We start from the raw sequence: 20,059 nt of genomic DNA, 5'->3' as shown, positions 1-20,059 counted from the left end.
GTTATCGACATCGTTGCTCTTACCATTCGCCTCAATCGTGCTACCGCCATCGCCCGCCGCACTCTCGCTGCTAGAGGCAGGATGCAGGGAAATGTTAGGTGCTTCCTGTGTCGGTGTCCGCATTAGCGTCTCGTCCTTGCGTGCATCTGTGGACACACTAGCGGTCGCAGCACTCTGGATCGCACGGTCTGCACGGGCTCCGCGCCGAGCGTAACATACCATGCCAGCCAGCGCAAGACATGCCAGGAGAACAAGAACGAGAGCGGCGACACTGATCGCGCTGGCGTGTGGCAGCCACTCGTCATCGCTTGCGTCTGTGCCGCGTCCCGGCGCTTCGTCAGTACCGCCCAACGGCGGCGGCGGGGAAACAAGTGGCGGCGGCGGTGACGCTTCTACCGGTGGCGGCGGCCCACCATACCCAAGCCCGTTCAGGTCTGGTGCATAGTCAGCCAGGCCAGTGGCATCGTCAACGAGACCGACAACAGGCTCGACGCTCTCATCGCCAGCAACAAGAAGGTGCGACCAGACCCGTCGAGTCATAAACGCCTCCAGCCCGTTGCCGCGCGAGACAAACGAAAACAGCAGCGACGGGTCCTGCAGCGGCATCCACGACCAAACACTCGACACACTCGCGCCCGAGTAAACGTATCCGATGCCACGGTCGATGAGCGCAAGAGCAACGTAGCCGTCTGAGAGCGCGTATCCTGCCCGTGGGCTGCCACGGCTGGCAAAAAAGATCTGGAACCTGGATGTCGACGACGGCACGGTTCCGGTCGCCGCGTGCGTCGAGGCAAAGACGGCCACAACAGAGTCGTCTGATGCTGCAAGGACCTCGCGCAGATCGTCGCGTGGATCAGCGACACGGCTCGCAAAGTGCCGAGCTGCCGATGGACCCAGCGCCGGCTGCAGGTCGCCAACCACGTCATGAGCAACAGCAACTTGAACTGGCGGCGCTGGGCTGCCCGACATGAGCGGCGCCCAGTCGCCAGCGTTGCCATCGATGCCGAGCCGCACTACTGGCGTGACGATATCGGGCGGCGAGGTCGGCGGAGGGCTTGTCGGTGGTGATGGCGGTGGCAGTGGCCCAACATCAGGCACACGGTCCTTGACATCGTCATACAGGTTGCCAATCGTCCCGCGATCCGACCGCAGCTCGGCGTAAATCTCCATGTGCGTTGCCGCCGGAATAACTCCAGACCAGACTAGGTGCGCAATAGAGACCTCAGTGTGGAACTCCGACTGCGCGTGGGCGTACATCGAGGCAGCCAACCGACGCCACTTCCACTCGGACGACCGGTCGAGCCCATCGTACACATATCCAACACCATCGTAGATGAGTGCCACCGCATACACGCCCGGCACCACCTCATAGCCCGCTGAAGGCACAGTTGGCGCCCCAGGCGCAAAGAATATGCTCTCGTGCGCTCCGGAAAAGCCGCCAGCCACACGCGGGCCGTGAGTCGTGAGCAAAGCCGCCGTCGATGTCCGCGACGACGTGTAACGGAGCCGCGCATAGTCATGCCCGGGCGCTTCGATTGCTGTCCATGCCGAAGAAAACGTGCTGAGGCCGTCGCTGAGAGAGTCGGCCACGTCGCGATGGTAAAACGCGGACCACTCGGCATCGCTACCGTCCACCACTACGCCCAGCTCTTGCTCCAGCGGAGGGGCGGGTGGCGGTGGTGACGGCGGCGGTGGCGGTGGTGATGGAGGCGGCGGTGGCGATGGCGGTGGCGGTGGCGGCTGCGGCGATGGGGGTGGCGGCGGTGGTGATGGTGGCGGCGACGGCGGCGGCGGCGATGGCAGCGGCGGTGGTGCTGGAGGTGCTGGAGGTGCTGGAGGTGGCGGCGGTGAAGGCACCGGCGCCGGTGGTGCCGGAGGTGCCGGGGGAGGCGGCGGTGCAGCAACTGGTGGCGGTGCCAGATTCATACTCATGAACGAGGTGGCGTCAGGAACGGCCTTTTCGCCGCCCGATGTGGTGATGGCAACATGAACCACCAGCTCGTCGGCAAGGACGCCTTGCTCAGCCGCAGCACGGCTGAGATCGCGGCGCGAAATAATAAAGTCGACGCCAGCCGATATCGGGGCGAGGACCGCCCGCGAGATCTGCTCACTGTCCGCGACTCGTGTCCACGCCCACTCGGTGCCCGAGCCATCGTAGAAGAACGGCTCTGAGTTGATAAAGGCCATGGTGGCGGCAAAGCCCGGCCCGCCAACGGTGGAGAAGCCGTCGACGCCGACCAGCCCAACAAAGACAATCACGGTTCCTCCGTACGCCGTCGGTCGCAGCAGATAGTCAGCGTCGGCCCCATCGGCACGCAGCCGGACCACCGCCGCGTGCTTGCCAAGCGACAGCGTGGCCGAGGTGACGTCACCTCCGGCATCGACGCCGGGTGTGCGCTCAAACGTGTACCGCGCCACCGCAGCGGGCGGACGTGGTGCAGCATCCCAGTCTGGATATCCTGGAGCTGCGGGAACACACGGCCAACCGCAAATACCTCCGCAGTCGATGGCCTCCTCGCTGGCATCATGGAGGCCGTTGAAACAGTCGAGTGCGTACTCGCACTGGGCGCGGCAGCCTCCGCCGCAGTCGGGCCCGGCTTCGCCCGGCCCACGCAGGCCATCAACGCAGTTGGGAATCGCAGCAAAGGCCGAGCTGCCTGTAGGCGCTGATTGTCCCGGGAGCCAGGCCGCATCCGCGGCGTTCCGAGCACCGGCCTCAAACACCATCTTGGCAAGGAGCGGCGCGGCCTCTGTCGGCGGGAGCGACAGGCCGGCATCGGCTACTGCGCTCGCGTCAAGCGCCAGCTCTAGGATGCCCGTGGCGTACGACTGGGCAATGGTGACGGCGTCGGCTGGCCCTGTTCTCCACATCGGCCAGCTGTGGTCGATGCCAAGGGCGGCACGGATGCCTGGTGGCGATGCCGTCGTCGCATCACTTCCGTTGACCCCGGCGTAGATCCATATTTGTCCGTCAAAGACCGCAACACCCGGCGTTGGTCCGCTGGATGCGAGGACTACAGCGAGGTCTGACATGACGTTAAGGAGGACACCTGCAGTGGCGACCGAGTCGTACCGAAGAAAGACCTTGGTGGGTGACGTGTCGACCAGCAGCGCGGCGCGGCCATCGGACGAGACAGCGGCAACATGGGCTGCGGAAAACCCACTGTGAAGTGACGAGGCCGACGGCGAGCCGAGACGCAGCGGAAGTCCGCGCCCGCCGCTCGTCACATCTGACGGCGAACTGTCTGGAATTCCATCGCCGGCAAGGGTATGTGGCGAGAGAGTTGCGTAGACGTAGAGGACAAGCGGATGGTCATCAAACAGGAGCGAGGTCGAGATCACCAGATCCAGGGCGCGGCGAGACGAGTCGCGGTATGCGAGCGTGAGCTCGACCGACGTGTCATGGGGAGCAATGTCGACATTGATCCAGCCCCATCCGGGACCTGCTGCCGAGTCGTGGCGGAAGAGCTTTCTGTTGAGCACGAGAAAGTCAAACCCGCTGAGGTACCCAGTGGCCACGTCATCATCGGCGTTGATAAACAAGAAGAAGTCAGCTGCGTCGAGCGCTTCTGCAGACGCTGTCGTGAGCGAGACCAAAAGCGCGAGCGATCGGTGGAGGCTGCAGCGGAAAAACCACAATGTCGACGGCGTTAGAGTCGAGAACGGCCGGCAGATGCGAGACGCTTGTCGCGGCCGACGCCGTCGTGGTCAGCGCCGGCACCGGGAGTGCCAGGCGGGTCGGCGGCTGGACAACAACAACCTGGGCCAGGCTCGCCTCGTTGTTGGTCTCATCAGCCTCGGGGACGGCGAGAACGGCATCAAGGGTAACGGCGAGCGAGAACTCGCCGGCCCGCGGAATGGGCGGATGTGTGAAGGCAACGGATGTTTGTGTGCCCGGAAGGAGGAACGGCGTCTCGATGTTGCCTACCTGCGCGAGAGCAAACGACGACCAGACAAAGGCACGCGACGACTGCCCGATGCCACCTCCCACATTAGCGATGGTGATGATGAGATCAAACGGCTCCCGGTGGCCGGCTCGGGCGGATCGATGGCGAGGCCCGCAACAGCAAAGTCTGGCGGCGGATCATGCCTGTACACGTGCGACGGAACGACGTAAAAGAACGACTCGAGCAGGACGTCTTCGTGGTTGTTGGCGGTGGCATGCTCAGCCGGTGCCGAGGCATCAAGCACCACGTCGACAAACACGTGGTTGCCGATGACAGCACCGGTGGTGTTGAGTGGGATGGAGACCTGGACCACAACGCGCGAACCAGGCAGATAGTAGCCGCTGGTAAAGGCGACCTGGTGCTGTGAGTGCTCGACTCCGTTGTGGACTACAGTGAGCGTACCCTTGAACGGATCGGCCGGAGATGCCGGCGGCGTGCCGCGGTTGACAAGGGTGACGTTGACGAGGGTGGCGTGCGGGATGGGCTCGGAGGCGGCGTCGGCAAGCGAGCGCTGAAAGACGGGGATGATCGAGACAACGGCAATGTCCGGAGCGCCACCGTAGACCTCGGGATGGTGGATGTTGTAGACAACGTCGTCGATTTCAGCGAGCGAGCGCGAGGGCGCAATGTGGGTGGGGAAATCGAGCGACTCGGTGGCAGCGACGTACTCCAGCGGCGTCTCGTACCAGGGTGCGCCCTGGGCCTCGCCCGACTCACGGGCGGCAAACATGACGGCCCAGTAGTCGAGGACGAGGGTTGTAAAACCACGGCCATCGGCGTTGTCCTGGGCAGCAACGAGTTGGTCATTGAAGACGCGGCCCGAGGCCTCGGACCACCAAAAGTTCATGTCGGCGGCCCACGACTCCCAGTAGACGCCGTTGAGGTACGAACGAAAGTCGTCGTAGCGCGAGCCGGCAAACTCGGGAAAGGCAAAGTGGAGCGGGCGGTTACCGATGAGCACCGCGTCCGGGTACTCGTAGGCGAGGCGGGCAATGAGATCGAGGCCGCCGTGGCGGAGCCAGTAGTAGTCGGACGTTGTGGACGGTGGCTGCCAGAACGACCATGGGGCAGTGACGCCGAGCGTGTCGAGGAAGAGGCCGTCCATGCCGAGCTCGGCAAGGATGTAGTCGAGTCCGGCGGTGCCGACCGAGACGTACGAGGCCTCCTTGAGAAAGGTGAACCATAGCGGATCGCCTGGATTGACGTACAGCCCGCCCCACTCGGTGTTCTGGTCGGGCTTGCCATCGGGGATAAAGTCGATGAACGAGCCGCCGGCATCCGAGTACGAGCCGACCATGTCGACGTAGAACGAGGGATAGCCATTGTTGGTGTACACCGCTTCACCGGTGGTGTAGTCGTAGGTGAGCGGGCCGGTGCCGGTGTTAAGGCCGGCGCGGAGCGAGGTGTTGCGCGGGTTGTTGATCCCGGATCCATCGCCGCGCTCGCCGTAATCTTCCCCGACCGAGATGTAGCCGATGACAATGGTGTCGTCGGCGTTGCCGAGGATGTTGTCGGGCCCGTCACGGATGTCGCGGACCTGGGCGGCGGTGATGAGCGCCGAGCCACCACCTGGGTGGCAGATGACGAGGTCGTACTTTTCCGCGGTCCGAATGTTGTCTTCGGTCCAGGCTGAGAAGAAGACGAGGTAGTCCGAGTCTGGCGATATGCCCGGGATGGGGCCGCGGACGATCGAGCCGATGGACCGGTCGCGGGCGACGTAGTTGGAGGCGACGTAGTCGCCGGACGCGGTCACAATGTACGCGGTGTAGTAGTACGGCGTGATGGGGGCGAGCAATGGGTCATTGTCGAGGTGCTCGATGGTTCGCCCGCCATCGGCCTCGCCCATCGCCGACGAGAGGATGACGGCGACGCTGCCCGGGCTGCGGTCGTGCGGCGAGAGAACGTAGTTGGCGTCTGAGCGAAGGACGATGAGCGAGGCTCCTGCGGGGATGACCGGCGGGAGGCTCAGAACGACGCGAAACAAAGTTGGCCCAACGGCGTGACTTCTGTCCGGACATGAGCTCGGGGCAGGGTAACCACCAGCGGCTCGGCGAGCGGGTCGTAAAGGGCGAGGTTGCCACCGGCGTCCTCCCACAGCAGAACGAGGGCGTAGCTGGCATCGTTGACAAGCTGCAGCTCGGGGACGCCGAGTTGCAGCGGGGACGGCGGTGGCGGCGAGGCAGGCAGGCGGGCAGTCCTGCCCGGCCCGAACGAGATGTACATCGGCGACGAGACGTCGTAGCCCGGGGTGGGGAGGGTGTCAAAGGTCAGAGTGGCGACAAGGTCAAAGGCCGGAGCTGCCGCGTAGAGAGCGAGCGGGAGGGCAGCGCGCGGCGAGGCGGGCGGGATGTAGCCATAGAGGAGGGCGAGCGGGAGTTCAGTGTGGAGCGCCACAACGCCCGGCGCGAGCTCGGAGACGGCGACGGGAAACAGGCTGTCGCCGGTGGGCGGAAAGGCGGCGGCTGAGGTCGGCGTCCCTGTTGATCTCAGATAGTCCGGGTTGAAGAGCGAGGCTGTGGCGCCGGCGTCGGTGATGTCGAGGCGAAAGTCGGCGCCGATGGGCATGCCGTGGTAGGCAAAGCCGGTCGACTTGTTCGAGTCGAGATCAAAGTAGACAATGACGTGAGGCAAAAGGGCGAGAGTCCAGATCTCGAGCATGCCAGAGGTGGCATTGACCCAGATCGAGAGCTCCTGTAGATGGGTGGGATCTTCGGGTGCATACGGCCACGAGTCAAGGTCGCCGGTGAGGGTGGTGCGGAAGAGCTGGCCCAGGGCCTGCGGCGGCGACGAGCCCGCGACAGTGCGGCTCACGAGCGCAGCCCGCACCTGCCAGGCGACGGCCTGTGGCGGTGGCGGCGGGAGAGTAACGTCGATGCGCGGGAGAAAAGGCCCCGGCGAGGCAGCAAAGCCCATGACGCTAGATACCAGGCCGAGTATCAGTGCTGCGGCTGCCGCGATGGCCACGACGCGCGTCATGATGGTGGAGTCTGAGCCGTTGTGGGTGGTTGTTCGCTCGCGAGTCAGTGGTCAGCGGCGAACTTGTTCGTTTGTTGGCTGGCTGCCAGCAGACACCAGCAGACGCCAGCCGCTGACGCTGCGCCACTGCTGCTCAGCGGCGAATGAGCCATTTAACTCTGCTGAAGAGTTAGCCGAGCCATGGCGCGCAGGTATCCGCGGGAGAGGCGGCGCGTGCTGCTGGTCGCGCTTGTGGTAGTGGGGGCGCTGCTGGCTGCTGGGCTCATGCGGCGGAGGGGGGTGAGTGGGGGGGCGAGGCCGCGGAAGGCGCGACGGGGTTCATCGCAGGGACCACGGCGGCGACCAAGGCACACAGCGGTCTTGGGGCGGTTGATGCGGCGCCTGCGGTGGGCTCTCCAGGCCGCCCAAGCCGCCCAAGTCCTTCCCCACGACGTGCGCGCGGCGCCGAGAGGGCGGGGCAGCCAGGGGCTGGTGGGGCTGGGGCCGACATGGCAGCCCGGATTCAAAAGGTGCTGGAGGGGTGGGAGCCTGTCATCGACCGTGAGGTGATGGAGCTTGCGATGGCGCACACAGGCAGCTCGGCGAAGATGCTTGCGCTGCTGGACAAGGCTGTAAGCGGCGAACCCATCAAGGTCCAGCTGCTTGGCTCGTCTGTAGTAGGCAGCTTTGCGGGACGGACGGCGCTGAGCGAGACCGACCTGGCGGCGTACGGGGCTGCGGTATCGGGATGGGATGCTACAGGGTCGGCGAAAGATGGATACTTCAAGCAAGCGTTTGAAGCGACCTTTGGTGTCGCCTTTCCGCATGATGGTCACCGGATCATCAACTCGGGGACCGGAAGTGCGACTGTGGAAGTGTATGCGGGATGCTCGTCGACGGTGCTACGAGGAATGGACATGTACGTGCTCGAACCGACGATCATCAACATCTACAAATACGAGAAGAGCTTCGAGACCGTGCTGCGGCTGTTCGCGACTCGGTCGCCCGACGCGCATGTGGTGATGTGGCACATGTTTCGTTGGTGCTCGATCGGCGTCAACTCGATCGAAGGCATCTCCAACTTTTGCTCGGACAAGCCGTTCAACTATGACAACATGCTCCCACTGTACACGGCCGAGACTGTGCGGACGCCGAAGCGGACATACGTGCCGAACGATCGGTTTGCAGACATTGCCGAGTACTACGGAGCGTCTGTGATTTCGGTCCGCAACGGATTCTTCCACGCTGTGGCGCAGCAGGCCGATGGCTTTGGGTGGGATGACATGCTCGAGCCGAACGACATCGGGGTCCATCCCAACGCGGAGCGAGGAACGGCGATGCTCCGCGACCTGTGGATCTTTTACTTGTGCAGGCGATGGAGCAACACGTGCGGCGCTCGCGGTGGAGAGCTCATGGGCTCCCAGACGCACATGTCGTGTCGGCATGGTCTGCACCCCGCTAACGCTCACTGACAACGAGATGCGCGGCAAGATCTCCACATGCTATCACTGGGACATCGCCCAGGTGGGCGGCAATCCCTATGTGCAGGCGCCGCGCATGGTCGACAATTCGGGCTTTGAGTTTGTGGACGAGACGGCAAAACACAAGCTCGGACTGGCGGGAATGGAACCCGGTGACAATGTGGTGTTTGAGGTCGACGCCGGCGACTTTGCCGACGACGAATGGAGGGAGGGCCAGCTGACGCTCATGTACCTGACGTCACACCAACACATGGGCCGCGGCCGCATCGAGTGCTTGGGTGGTTGCGGGTGTGAGACGACCGAGATCGAAGGCCACATCGAGACGAAGCACTCGGTCATCGAGTCGGAGGTCATCCCGCTGGTACTCAAGGCCGACGAGCTGGGGCGGGCGCACAAGTGCCAGGTCCAAGTCACTGTCCTGGACAAAACCAAGTCGGAAGGCCACAAGGTCAAGCTGGTACGAGTTGTCTTTGATGTCTTTCTTCCTCGCGACGCAGCCAGAGATGGAGCAACCGCCTGAGCGGTGCAGGGAATGAAGGACCGAGGGCGAGAGAGGTTGAGAGGCCGTGCTCGCGCGCCTGGGCGTTGGACGGCGGTGGCGGGTACGTACTCGAGCCACTCCTCGTCACTTGTGCAGCATGAGCAGACGGCGCAGACAGTTGCTCCGTGGGGCGGCTGTTGTGGTGCTGACTGGTGTCATGTTTGGCATGGGATACATGGTGATGCAGCCGCCGCGGGTGGTGGCGGTCCACGCGGCAGTACCCTCGGGGGCAGCGCACCCTCCGACGCACACCCACGCGCCTGCGCACACGTTTCAGCCCGCGCCAACACACGCGCCTGCTCCGGCGGAGGGTTTAAGTCCAGCTCCCACTCCGAGCCCGGGCTCCAGTTCGATGCATGGCTCTGGTGGCGGAGGGTCGAGCAGGCCCAAGGCGGGCATGGCAAACATGGAGGCACGGATCGAGGCGGTACTTGACGAATGGGAGCCTGTTCTCGACCGCGAGGTGATGGAACTCGCAGTAGCGCACGCTGGCAATCCGGCTGCGATGCTTGCGCTGCTGGACAAGGCTGCGAGCGGCAAGCCGATCAAGATCCAGCTGCTGGGCTCCTCGGTGGTCGGCGCCTACGCTGGTCGGTCACCGCTCGACGATGCGGACTTGGCGCAGTACGGTGGGGCTGTTAGCGGCAAAGACGCCGCGGACGGGTACTTTACTCAGGCGTTTGAGGCGAGCCTAGGCGCCGTCTTTCCGCACGCCGAGCACAAGATCATCAACTCGGGTATCGGCGGCTCAGCCCTTAATGTCTACGCGCGATGCACGTCGATTGTCTTGCCCCACATGGACATGTACGTGCTCGAGTCTACGATCATCAACCGCATCGAACACGAGAAGCATCTCGAGCGCGTGCTGCTGCATATGCAAACGCAATCGCCTGGAGCACCGGTGGTTCTGTGGAACATGTTCCGGTGGTGCGTCCTCGGCCGAAATGTCATCGAGGGCTTTGACGCCTACTGCTCGGACAAGCCATTCAACTACGACAACTTGCTCCCACTGTACACGGCCGAGACGGTGCGGACGCGGAAGCGGACGTACGTGCCGAACGATCGGTTTGCAGACATCGCCGAGTACTACGGCCTGGCTGTGCTCTCGGTCCGCAACTCGTTCTTCCACGCTGTGGCGCAGCAGACTGAGGGCTTTGGCTGGCACGACATGCTCAAACCGGACGACATCGGGGTCCACCCAACGCGGAGCGAGGAACGGCAATGCTTCGCGACCTGTGGATCTTTTTCTTTGTCCATGCAATGGAGCAGCACAATCGTCGCTCGCGGTGGCAAGCGCACGGGCTCCCCGACTCACCGGCAGCCTCTCCATGGCTTGCACCGCCACTCACTCTCACTGATGAGGAGATGCGGCCAACATTGTCGTCATGCTTTCGCTGGGATAGCGGACTGGTGGGCAAGAATCCCTTCGACAAGGCGGCAAAGATCGTCGAGTCGTCCGGCTTTGAGGCCGTGGATGAGACCGCAAACCACAAGCTCGGGCTTGCCGGAACGAAGCCTGGCAACCACGTAGTGTTTGAGGTTGATGCTGGTGATGTCGGTGATGACAAGTGGAAGGAGGGCCAGCTGACGCTCATGTACTTAACCTCGTTCGAGCACATGGGCCGTGCCCGCGTTGAGTGCGTAGGCGGCTGCGGGTGCGACACAACGGAGATCGACGGCCACATCAAAGCCCAGCAGTCAGTCATGGCCTCAGTCATGATCCCGCTGCAGTTGCATGACGACGAGCTGGGGCGAGCCCACAAGTGTCAGGTCCGGGTCTCGGTTTTGGATGAGACCGAGTCGGAAGGCCACAAGGTCAAGCTGCTGCAGGTTGTGTTTGATGTGTTTCTGGACTGAGCTGGATGATCCGGGTGTTGAGAATGCCTGGTGGCTAGCAGCTGGCTGAGATTGAACAAACAACCAGGCATGAGGCAGGGGTGTACCCAGTGGGTTGCTGGGCGAGCAGCGCCATGCGCTGGCTGGCGAAACACATTTTTCATGTTTTCTCGCGATCTCGGTTTTTTCAATAGCAAGTAGCACATGAGGAGATAGTTCATAGTCATTGCTGGCGGTGTATGCCATCTATGTGCCAATGACGAGCTGCCCTGGGACGTCAGCGACGGTTTCGCTCGGGGCGATCCCGCGAACAACTCAAGCCTCAACTGTTGTCTCCTTGCCCAGCTATAAATTTATATAAAAACACGTAAATTATTATATGTTACTATGGTTCAGATCTTGTTTTTTATTTTATTGCATGTAATACAATTAACATTATATCAAATGAACATATTTAATCATTCAGATAAGATTTTCCTCTATAATATACGTTTGCGTTTTCGGGTGCCGAAAAAGGATGAAGCCTCAAGCTGAAAGAGAGAAGAGCACCGCTCCTCGTCGCTCACCGCTACCTCTCCAGTATCCACGCGCACAGGCTCGGCTCACACCTCCCTCCCTGTAGCACCTACAACCTCAAAAGTGACCTACCGGGGCGCAACACTGTTCAGGATTTGTTATGCACATTATCGTCCACGGTGTTGACCCGCGCACGCTTGCGGGCACGCTCGGCACGCCGCTGGGCAGCAGTCTTGCCATCGTCGACGTCGCCACGCCCCGAATCGCTGCCAGACTCCTCGTCCGCGGCGTCGTCTGGTGAGACGTCGTCGGCGACGTTATCCTCAACAGGATTGCCCTCCATGGTAAAGACACGGCGCTTGCGGCGGCGCTTGGAGATGACTGGGTGTGTTGTCGGGTCGTCGTCGCTTGAGGCCAGAACGACGGGCTCTGGCAGTGCGTCCGGGGCGGCACCGAGCGAGAGTGCGAGCTCGCGCAGCGCCTCGTTCTCCTCCATCAGGTCCTCAATGTCAGACTTTTGCCGCTCGATGTGCTCGAGCGCCGACGAAAGGACCACAACCTTGGACGAGCGCTTGAGTGGACGCAGGACTGGGATAGCCTGCTGGAGCTGAAGAAGGAGGCGATTGATAAAGAGCCGCCGCCGCCGCTCGACCTCATTGTGGTTCTCCTTCCGCCACAGGCCGAGCAGCTTGGGATCTGTCGGGCGGACAGCCTTGTCGGTCTTACGCGGCGGGAGGAGCCGCTCGTCGTCGGGATGGAGAGCGAGGAACTCCATGTTGGCCTTTTGCGATGTCTTCTTCTTGCCGCTTCCGCGGGCCTTCGAGCCCTTCTTCTTCTTGCCGCCCGACTTGCTGCTTGCCGACGCCGAGCCCTTGGCCTTGGCGCCACTCCCGCTCGACTTGGCCTTGAACAGGGCCTCCTTCGTCAGCTGTGGCTGCCACGTGCCCGACGGCGACGCGGCACTTCCAGCACTTTTCGCCGGCGGCGCCGACGACGGAGGCGGACCAGAGCCGCCCGGCGCGCCTCCCGCCCCTCCCGCCCCTCCCGCCCCTCCCGCGCCTGGAGGCGGAACTGGGAGTTGGCCCATGCCAGCGAGCGGGCCGGTCGGCGGCGGCGGCATTGGAATGCGATCTAGGTCGCCAGCGACAAGCCCACCCGATCCTGGTTGCCCGCCCGGTGGCGTCCAACCCGTTGACAGCGGCGGCGGGTACGACATTGACTGGAGCATGAGCGGTGAGCTGAGCATGCCTAGGTACGCACCCGTCGAGTCAAGCGAGACCCCGGTGCCAGCCGCCAGGCTCACCCCGCTCACCCCGCTCACCCCGCCTGCTACGCCCGCGCCCGCACCCTCGCTGCCACGCCGCTGCTGCGCCCACAGCGTCGGCGGCCGCGACGAGTTGAGCTCCATATCCTGCATGTGGGCCGAGAGCGAGTCCTCGGCCTCGGGCACCAGCTGCGGCGCAAGCGTAGGCAGGCCTGGTGCCACGCTGCCGGGCGCCATGGTCGGAATGTGCGAGTACTCGTGCGAGTCAACCGCCGCCGCCCGCATGGCCGCGGCAGCCACAGCCGCGCCGATGCCCGACTCGGACCCGTTCGACTGTAGCGACGGCGAGGCGCCCGAGAACTTGAGCCGCGCAAACATGTCATTGTCGTCGGCAAACGGCAGGTCGTCGAGCTCAAACGAGGCCAGCGCCTCGCGCCCCATGCTGCGCCCGCCAGAGACGCCCGCAGAGCCCAGCGAGCCTCCCGGTGGCGTCTCCAGCTGCATCATGAACGGTGGAGGCCCGTTGTCAGACGACATAGTCTCGCTTCCCACGCTTGGTCTTCCTTCTACCAACAAGTGCCTCGGTCACTCCTGGTCCAGTCTCTTCCTTGCGCTTCTATTCTGCTGAGCGCAACCAACCGTCTGCTCCTGCTTTGCAAACGTGCGTACTTGTGCTTGCTCCCAACACGCCTGTCTGCTGCTTGTCGCAAGTTGAGTCTGACTGCCTTTGGCCGCTGCGTACCCACGGCCGACCGAGCGCTGTCGTCGCGTCGCTGCCGGATCGCACCGCTGTAATTGGCAGTGCGCTGCAGGTCACATGGTTGGACATTGTTCGCGGCGGCTCCTCCTTCTGACGCGTCGCTCCACAATAATTGGCCGCACTTTTCCTTCCCTCCCACTGCCACCCTCAGCTAAAGGGCCTGCGACTCGAGCCATCATGGCCTTACTGACCGCGATCGGATCCAACCCAAACAAGACAAGGAACAACTCGCACAGCCGACATGAGCAACAGCAACGGCAACGGCAGCGACTTCAATCAATCACTCAATCACACGCAGTACACGCAATGGTCCCACGACAAAAACAACACGTTGACCACGACGGCACAGACGCACACGGTAGTGCTGTCGCAACTAATCATCGCTATCCTCGCTACAGGCTACATGTGAGAGCGGGGAGGGAGGGGAAGAGGGGGAAGGGGGAAGCCGCACAACCCAGGGGGGGGGAGGGAGGAGGGGGAAGGGAGAAGAAGGAAGGGGGGACATCGGCAAGTCACACGCCGGCCGAAGGAGGACACCTTTCTACGACCGCCACGCACTGCTGCGCAACACCCGCAAAAGACGATAGCCGCCACAGCGCAGGCCGCCTACGACGACGCACGTAGCGGGTCGGTAAACGGCGGGAGCGCGACAACGTCGTTGAGCTTGCAGCCCATGGTCGGGTAGTAGATGGTGTGGTACGACGGTGGCGTGTCGATCAGCTCAAGGTCCAGATCCATTGAGAGCCAGACCTCGTTGAGCTGGAGGACGCCGTCGGCGGCGTGAGAGCACGAGATGAGCGCATCCGAGACGCCGAGAGTCTCGTCGAGGCACTCGACCATCTGGGCCACGGTGTATGCCGGCTTGAACGTCGGCGTGATGCCGCACGACGCAAAGAGTGCGCCCATGTCCATCTCCAGCCGCAAGCCCAGCACCGTCGAGAAGTACTCGAGCTGGGTCGGGTGCGCCCCGGCCTGCTTGCCGGCCGGCAGCTGGGTGCACGTCCCGTGCTTGTCCCACTCGTGCTCCCAAAAGTGCTCGGAAGGGCCTCCGTTCATCGACGCCCAGAACACGTCCATGAGCGTCCGCACTGGCGTCAGCTCCTTGGCATTGAACTGCGCCGTCTTGTTGCAAAACATCGGCGACTTTGCGCCCGACTCAAACGTCGGCCACAGGCCGTGGACCTCAAACGCCGGCGACGGGAGCGGACCCGGCGCGTACCGGCACGACACCGCATCCTTGGACGAGCCCGTCGGCAGGTTGCACGTCGAGCCAGTCCAAAACTGCGCAAACGCGTACATGTCGTACCCGTCCGAGCCATCAAGCCGTCCACTCTCGCCCGTCAGCATCCCCCGCTCGCCCCCAGAGCCGCTCCCGGCGTTTGCAACGCCGCAGAGCCACACCGCCGCCACAGCGGCAACAACGATAAGTACCTTGAGCATCGTCTGCGCAAACGTGTGGAGACAAGGAGGTGGGAAGGGGTGGGAGGCCCGCAGAGAGAGGTCTGTCTAGACCCTCACCCACGCCTCGCCCCGTTCTGCTCCGCCCGTCCTGGGCAAAGAACCCAATTTCCCCCATCGCGTGACATACACACCAGCCAGCCAGCCGCAACTCGCCAAGGTGGCAAGCCGAACCAGCCAACCGACCACCAAAACCAAGCTGCCACCCACCGCACTCCCACCCCCCTCCACACGCGCACGCACGCGCACACACACACACAGCATGCTGCACTCCCCACTGCTGACTGTGCTCGTGGTGGCCGCCCTGGCCCTGGCCGCACACGCGGAAATCGTTGACCTCAAGACCAAAGTACGTAGGCTGCATTGCGTTGCTTCGCAAGGCTGTTGTGCGCCGCGGGCGCGCGAAGCCGCCTTCTCAGCCGATGTTCCTCACCTCTTCTGCACAAAGAGCACGCTCGCCACGGCACGCAGCCACCACAGACTGCCGCGGTAGACTGCTTTGATGCAGAAGGGCTACTCCCACTGGTCATGTGCAGCGAGTGGTGCGAGTGGCGGCAGGTACTCACGTGGACGCACATACACTCGGGTGTGGGCGGACGAGCGTAGACCGAGCCGCTGATGTCGATTCCGGTCCAGGAGGTGGCCATGTTTGCGCTGCACGACACGCCATGGGGTGACGACATACCGTACGTCGAGCTCCGTGGAAAGGTTCTCAACGAGTCGCCGAACAACGGATCAGTCATGCTCATCTTTGTCCGAAACGACGACGTGATGGACGCGACGGTAGAGAACGATCCGTGCAAGTCAGGGCGCAAGTCGGTCGCCTTTGTCCCGCCTGGGCTCTCCGACTTGTATCTGCACGTCGGCGTGGCCCGGACCGATTGGTGGCACGTCCTGGTGGCGCAGTGCCCGGTCGACGGCCAGGACCCGCCGCTCATCCTCACCGGCGAAGTTGTCTCGCGCAACTCGTTTGGCTACATCCCGGCGCAACAGTACCACCTGCTTCCGTTCTTTGGCATTCTCTGCCTCACATACATTGTGCTGGGCTTTGTTTGGGCCGGCTTTACTCTCGCCAACTGGTCGTCGTCGCTCGCGCTCCAGCACTGTATCGCCTCGGTCATCTTCCTTGGCATGCTTGAGCTCACCTTCCGCTACTTTGACCTGTGGGAGTACAACAAGGTCGGGCGCGCGAACCTTGTCACCGCCGTCTTTGGCATTCTCTGCAACGCGTGCAAGGAGACGCTGTCGCGCATGCTCGTCCTCGCCGTCTCGATGGGCTACGGCGTCGTCAAGCCCTCTCTCGGCACCGATAAGTACAAGGTCTTTGGCCTCGGCGCCGTCTTTTTCGTTGTCGACGCCATCAACTCCCTGCACTCGCGCCTCGCTCCGCGCACCGGCCCGGCCCGCCCCTCGCTTGCCTTTGCCGTCGCCGTCGTCGTCCCGCAGTCGCTTGCTAACGCGCTCTTCTTCTACTGGACTTTTATCGCCCTCGCCCGCTGCATGCACCACCTCGAGAAGCGTCGCCAATATGTCAAATTGCTCATGTACAAGACATTTGCTATCGCACTAGGCGTGGCTCTCGGCATCTCGCTTCTCCTCCTCACCGTCCGCGCCCTCTTTGGTCTTGGCTCATCCGAGAAGCACTCGTGGCGTTACATCTGGATGTTCACCGCCTTTGACGAGCTCATCTACTTTGCCATCCTTCTGGTCGTCTGTGCCATCTGGCGCCCCTCCGTCTCCAACATGCGCTACGCTTACACACAGGCTGACGACGACAACGACGACGTCTCGTCAGACTCAGAGGTCAACATCCCGCTGGCAGGCGTCACCGAGCCCATGCGCCGCTCGGACGCCGCCGCACGCTCATCATCGCCGCCAGGCGGGCCTCCGCCGCCGCCTGCTCGGGGCCAGGCCTCCTCCGATCCCTCTCCCCGCACCGCCACCTCGCTTTTTACCGCCGCCGCTTTTGCCATCCACGAGGATGAAGAGACGGCTGCTCTCGAGGCCAACAAGATGGAATGATCGAATGGGTGGCGTAGATGGCAACAACATAAACATCCCAGACGCTATTCTCCCGCCCGCCCCCCCCCCCCCTTGCAGCCGAATTCATTCGTTCTCCACTGAACACCGAACACCCGTCGCTGAGCCATGGCCGCCGCCGCTGCTGCCTCCAAACACGTCGACCTCAAGATCGTGTTCCTTGGGGCGTCGGGTGTGGGCAAGACGTCCCTGGTCCAGCGCTACGCCAACGACACCTTTGAGCCGACGCAGGTACGACGTCCCACATACCCTCTTCCTCCATCTCCCTCTGCTCCCGCCTCCTTTCGTCCACAGCCGCCGCCGGCCTTGCCCACACCTCCCTTCGCCCGGAGGCCAAGACGGCCAACCCACACGCGCCACTCACCCTCCCCCTGCTCACGCACCTCCGCCCGCAGTCGACCATTGGCGCCGCCTTTACCCTCAAGACTTGGCATGGGCGTCGGTTTGGGGTGTGGGACACCGCCGGCCAGGAGCGGTACAAGTCGCTGTCGGCGTTCTACTGCCGCGGCGCCGGCGCCGCAATCCTGGTCTACGACGTGACCAAGGCCGACTCGCTGCACGCCCTCGATGCATACATGGATCTCCTGGCGTCGGCCAAGGACGGCTGCTTCAAAGTCCTTGTCGGCTCCAAGCTCGATCTGGCCCCCGATGCCCGCGAGGTCACCCTTGACGCCGCCCGCGAGTACGCCACTTCGATCGACGCATTGCACATCGAGGCCTCGGCAAAGACCGGCGACAACGTCATGGACATCTTCAACCACATCGGCGTTGGCGTCTTTGGCTTTGACGCTATGACCGCCTCTGCCAACGGCTCGCCCGCCTCCACCCCCACCCCCACCGCCTCCACCAGCACCGTCCGTCTCGACGACGACTCCGCCGCCAAGTCCGGCTCGGACAAGAAAAAGTGCTGCTAACTTAGCTGTAGCAGTACTCGTGGCACTTTGCTGTACTCGCATCGCTTGTTGCTACGAAAAGTGGCTCATCGCGTCGGCGTCGAGCTCACGGATCTTGCACGTCGACTTGTCAAAGGTGTACGGGACAATGCCGAGATCACCGTCGAACCGGTTCTTGCGAATGTCCAGGTACGTGTACTTTTTGCCGCGCTGGATGATGATGACGTTGTCGGCCTCCTGCGTCGCCTTGGCCGTCCCAAACACTGACGAGGTGTTGAGAAGCGTGTCGTCGTCGACCTTGCGCGGATGGACCACAAGCGAGATGTGGACGTTGTGCTCAGTGGCAAACTTGCGGAGCGCCTCGATCGACTTGTCTAGCAGCTCGAACCGCTCAAAGCCCTTGCCCTGGCCCGAGTGCATAAACTGCAGGTTGTCCAGCACAATGTGCTCCACATCGTTGACATACACCGCGTACTCCATCGCGTCAAGCACTGCGTGGATGTCCGACGAGCCGAAAAACTTCATAAAGTGCATCGGGAGCGCCTCGAACGCATCAGCCCAGTAATCAAACTGGTCGAGGTGGTGCTCGAGCGGAAGCGACGCCAGTTGTTGCATCATCTTCTTCACCAAGCGCACGTTCGAGAGCTCAAACGAACCCCAGAGCGTCGGCACACCCTGCGCCGCATAGTCGAGCGAAAGCTGTGACAGAATCGAGGTCTTGCCCGCACCCGTCGGCCCCGTCAGAATCGTGAGCTCACCCTTGCGGTGGCCCTTGAGAACCTTGTTGAGGGCAGGCAGCGTCCTCGACTGCACCCCGCACGCCTGCTCCGGGTTCGAGAGCTCCGTCAGAATCTCGGACCGCAAGTCCGAAAACTCCACAATCTGCTTGTGCGGCATTCGCGCTGCAGAGACAACAAGCGCGTCCATGTCAAGCCCAGCCCGCAGCGCGTCATTGGCGTCCTTCGGCAGCTTGCCGCCGCTCGCGGCCACAGCCTCCACAACTGCTGGACAGCCCGACGGCCGCACCAGGTACGTCCGCTCCACACCCAGCTTGCGCGCAAGCTTCTCTGCACCCTCCATACCCGCCATGTCGTCGTCCATCCACAGCACAATCCGCTCAAACCGCTCCAGCATCGGAAGTACCTCCACAGGCAGCGACCGCGCCCCGTTTGGCAGTGACACCGCAGGCCGCCCCGTCGCCTGCCAAACTGCCATCGCATCATACTCGCCCTCGGTCACGACAAGTTCGCGCGCCTCGTCCGGCACCGTCTGCCACCCAAACAGCGACCAGCCGCCGCCCTTGGGATCCAGCCGCTGCAAGTGCTTGGCACTCAGCGCCCGCACCTTGATCCGCGTCGCCGCAAGCGCGCCGTCGCGCCCGCTCGGCGCCACCCACGGAAATGTAACACACTCGTGGTCCTGCCACCCGCCACCGTCGCCGGCGCTCGGATCCTTGGGAAACCCATACGTCGCAACGCCGACCGAGTACTTTTGCAGCGTCTCCACACTCAACCCGCGCTCCTCAGTCAGGTACTTGAGCGCCCGCGGCGACTTGCCCAGCGAACGCGGGTACTGCTGTAGCGCACGGAGATCGAGTCCGCGCGCCGCCGCACGCGCCGCCGCCGCGCCCACTCCAGCCTTCTTGCTCTTGGCCGCCTCGCTCGCTCCTCCTCCTCCACTCAAGCTTGCAGACGCGTCCAGCGTCGACGTCGGCCCGGGCCTCGCCTGCTCCGCCGGGCGCACGTCGCCCATCTTGGCCTTAAAGTCGAACCACGAGCCCTTGAACCCGCACCGATGACAGAAGCACGCCCCGTCCGACCGCTTAAAGTATAGCTTCCACTGGTTGTCCACCCGCCCCACGTTGCCCTTGCAGAACGGGCACGCCTTGACGTTGATCTCGCCAGGCGTCTCCCGGAATACCAGACCCTTGCGGCTGAGGTACGACGTCACGTCAGAGTCCGAGAGCCGGTAGTGCGACGAGACAAACGTCGGCATCGCGCCCAGCCCACCACTGCTACTGCTCCCGCTGCTGCTCCCGCTCCCGGTGCTCTCGATCACGTGCGGCTGCCGCCGCACCGCCGACGAGCTCTTGGCCCTCGCCAACTGCCAGCCCCATCCCGGGACCCGGCCCACCCCGCGGACCGTCGCCATCACCGCAAGCCCACGCCCCGCGCCCTCCCCTGCTTCCCTGACAACCACACCTGTGCCTCCACGTCTTGCCACACCTTCTCCTGCTCGCCACGCCCACCACCGCGCCCGCAACTGCATGCTCTGCGCCGCCACGCCGACGACGCGTCGCAGCATCGATTGATTCTTCAAACGAGTCAAATGCCCCACAGCGACGCCATAGCCCGCCACCACTCACACC

At 63.4% G+C, this 20,059-nt stretch overlaps 8 protein-coding genes across 8 annotated transcripts; 4 read left to right on the top strand and 4 right to left on the bottom strand.

The window, feature by feature from the left end:
* Positions 1-337: 337 nt before the first annotated feature.
* On the bottom strand, positions 338-6,923 carry AMSG_11831 (uncharacterized protein; the record flags this gene model as incomplete). The annotated part of the gene is made up of 6 exons (XM_013903212.1): positions 338-392; positions 419-1,538; positions 1,929-3,554; positions 3,595-3,984; positions 4,020-5,911; positions 5,944-6,923. The coding sequence occupies 6 exons, from the start codon at positions 6,921-6,923 to the stop codon at positions 338-340; spliced, it is 6,063 nt and encodes a 2,020-aa protein (XP_013758666.1).
* A 488-nt stretch (positions 6,924-7,411) lies between these two features.
* On the top strand, positions 7,412-8,903 carry AMSG_04885 (uncharacterized protein; the record flags this gene model as incomplete). The annotated part of the gene is made up of 2 exons (XM_013903099.1): positions 7,412-8,268; positions 8,327-8,903. The coding sequence occupies 2 exons, from the start codon at positions 7,412-7,414 to the stop codon at positions 8,901-8,903; spliced, it is 1,434 nt and encodes a 477-aa protein (XP_013758553.1).
* Positions 8,904-9,088: 185 nt separating this feature from the next.
* On the top strand, positions 9,089-10,854 carry AMSG_04884 (uncharacterized protein; the record flags this gene model as incomplete). The annotated part of the gene is made up of 1 exon (XM_013903098.1): positions 9,089-10,854. A coding segment is annotated over one exon (1,367 nt), but the record flags the coding sequence as incomplete, so codon positions are not given.
* A 560-nt stretch (positions 10,855-11,414) lies between these two features.
* On the bottom strand, positions 11,415-13,257 carry AMSG_04883 (uncharacterized protein). Its single transcript, XM_013903097.1, has one exon. The coding sequence runs from the start codon at positions 13,075-13,077 to the stop codon at positions 11,425-11,427; it is 1,653 nt and encodes a 550-aa protein (XP_013758551.1). The 5' UTR covers positions 13,078-13,257; the 3' UTR covers positions 11,415-11,424.
* A 299-nt stretch (positions 13,258-13,556) lies between these two features.
* AMSG_04882 (RNase NGR3) lies at positions 13,557-14,801 on the bottom strand. Its single transcript, XM_013903096.1, has one exon. The coding sequence runs from the start codon at positions 14,738-14,740 to the stop codon at positions 13,907-13,909; it is 834 nt and encodes a 277-aa protein (XP_013758550.1). The 5' UTR covers positions 14,741-14,801; the 3' UTR covers positions 13,557-13,906.
* Positions 14,802-14,974: 173 nt separating this feature from the next.
* Positions 14,975-16,780, top strand: AMSG_04881 (uncharacterized protein; the record flags this gene model as incomplete). Its single annotated transcript, XM_013903095.1, has 2 exons — positions 14,975-15,107; positions 15,365-16,780. The coding sequence occupies exons 1-2, from the start codon at positions 15,021-15,023 to the stop codon at positions 16,778-16,780; spliced, it is 1,503 nt and encodes a 500-aa protein (XP_013758549.1). The 5' UTR covers positions 14,975-15,020.
* Positions 16,781-16,892: 112 nt separating this feature from the next.
* AMSG_04880 (member Ras oncogene family RAB22A) lies at positions 16,893-18,134 on the top strand. The gene is made up of 2 exons (XM_013903094.1): positions 16,893-17,029; positions 17,194-18,134. The coding sequence occupies exons 1-2, from the start codon at positions 16,907-16,909 to the stop codon at positions 17,710-17,712; spliced, it is 642 nt and encodes a 213-aa protein (XP_013758548.1). The 5' UTR covers positions 16,893-16,906; the 3' UTR covers positions 17,713-18,134.
* AMSG_04879 (helicase twinkle) lies at positions 17,246-19,965 on the bottom strand. Its single transcript, XM_013903093.1, has one exon. The coding sequence runs from the start codon at positions 19,957-19,959 to the stop codon at positions 17,764-17,766; it is 2,196 nt and encodes a 731-aa protein (XP_013758547.1). The 5' UTR covers positions 19,960-19,965; the 3' UTR covers positions 17,246-17,763.
* Between the last annotated feature and the right edge of the window lie 94 nt (positions 19,966-20,059).

The sequence above is a fragment of the Thecamonas trahens genome, assembly GCF_000142905.1.
Source record: "Thecamonas trahens ATCC 50062 unplaced genomic scaffold supercont1.19, whole genome shotgun sequence".
In the NCBI taxonomy this organism is placed as follows: domain Eukaryota; order Apusomonadida; family Apusomonadidae; genus Thecamonas; species Thecamonas trahens.
The sequence above is the reverse complement of the archived record's forward strand: the minus strand, read 5'-3'. Positions and strand labels throughout refer to the sequence as shown.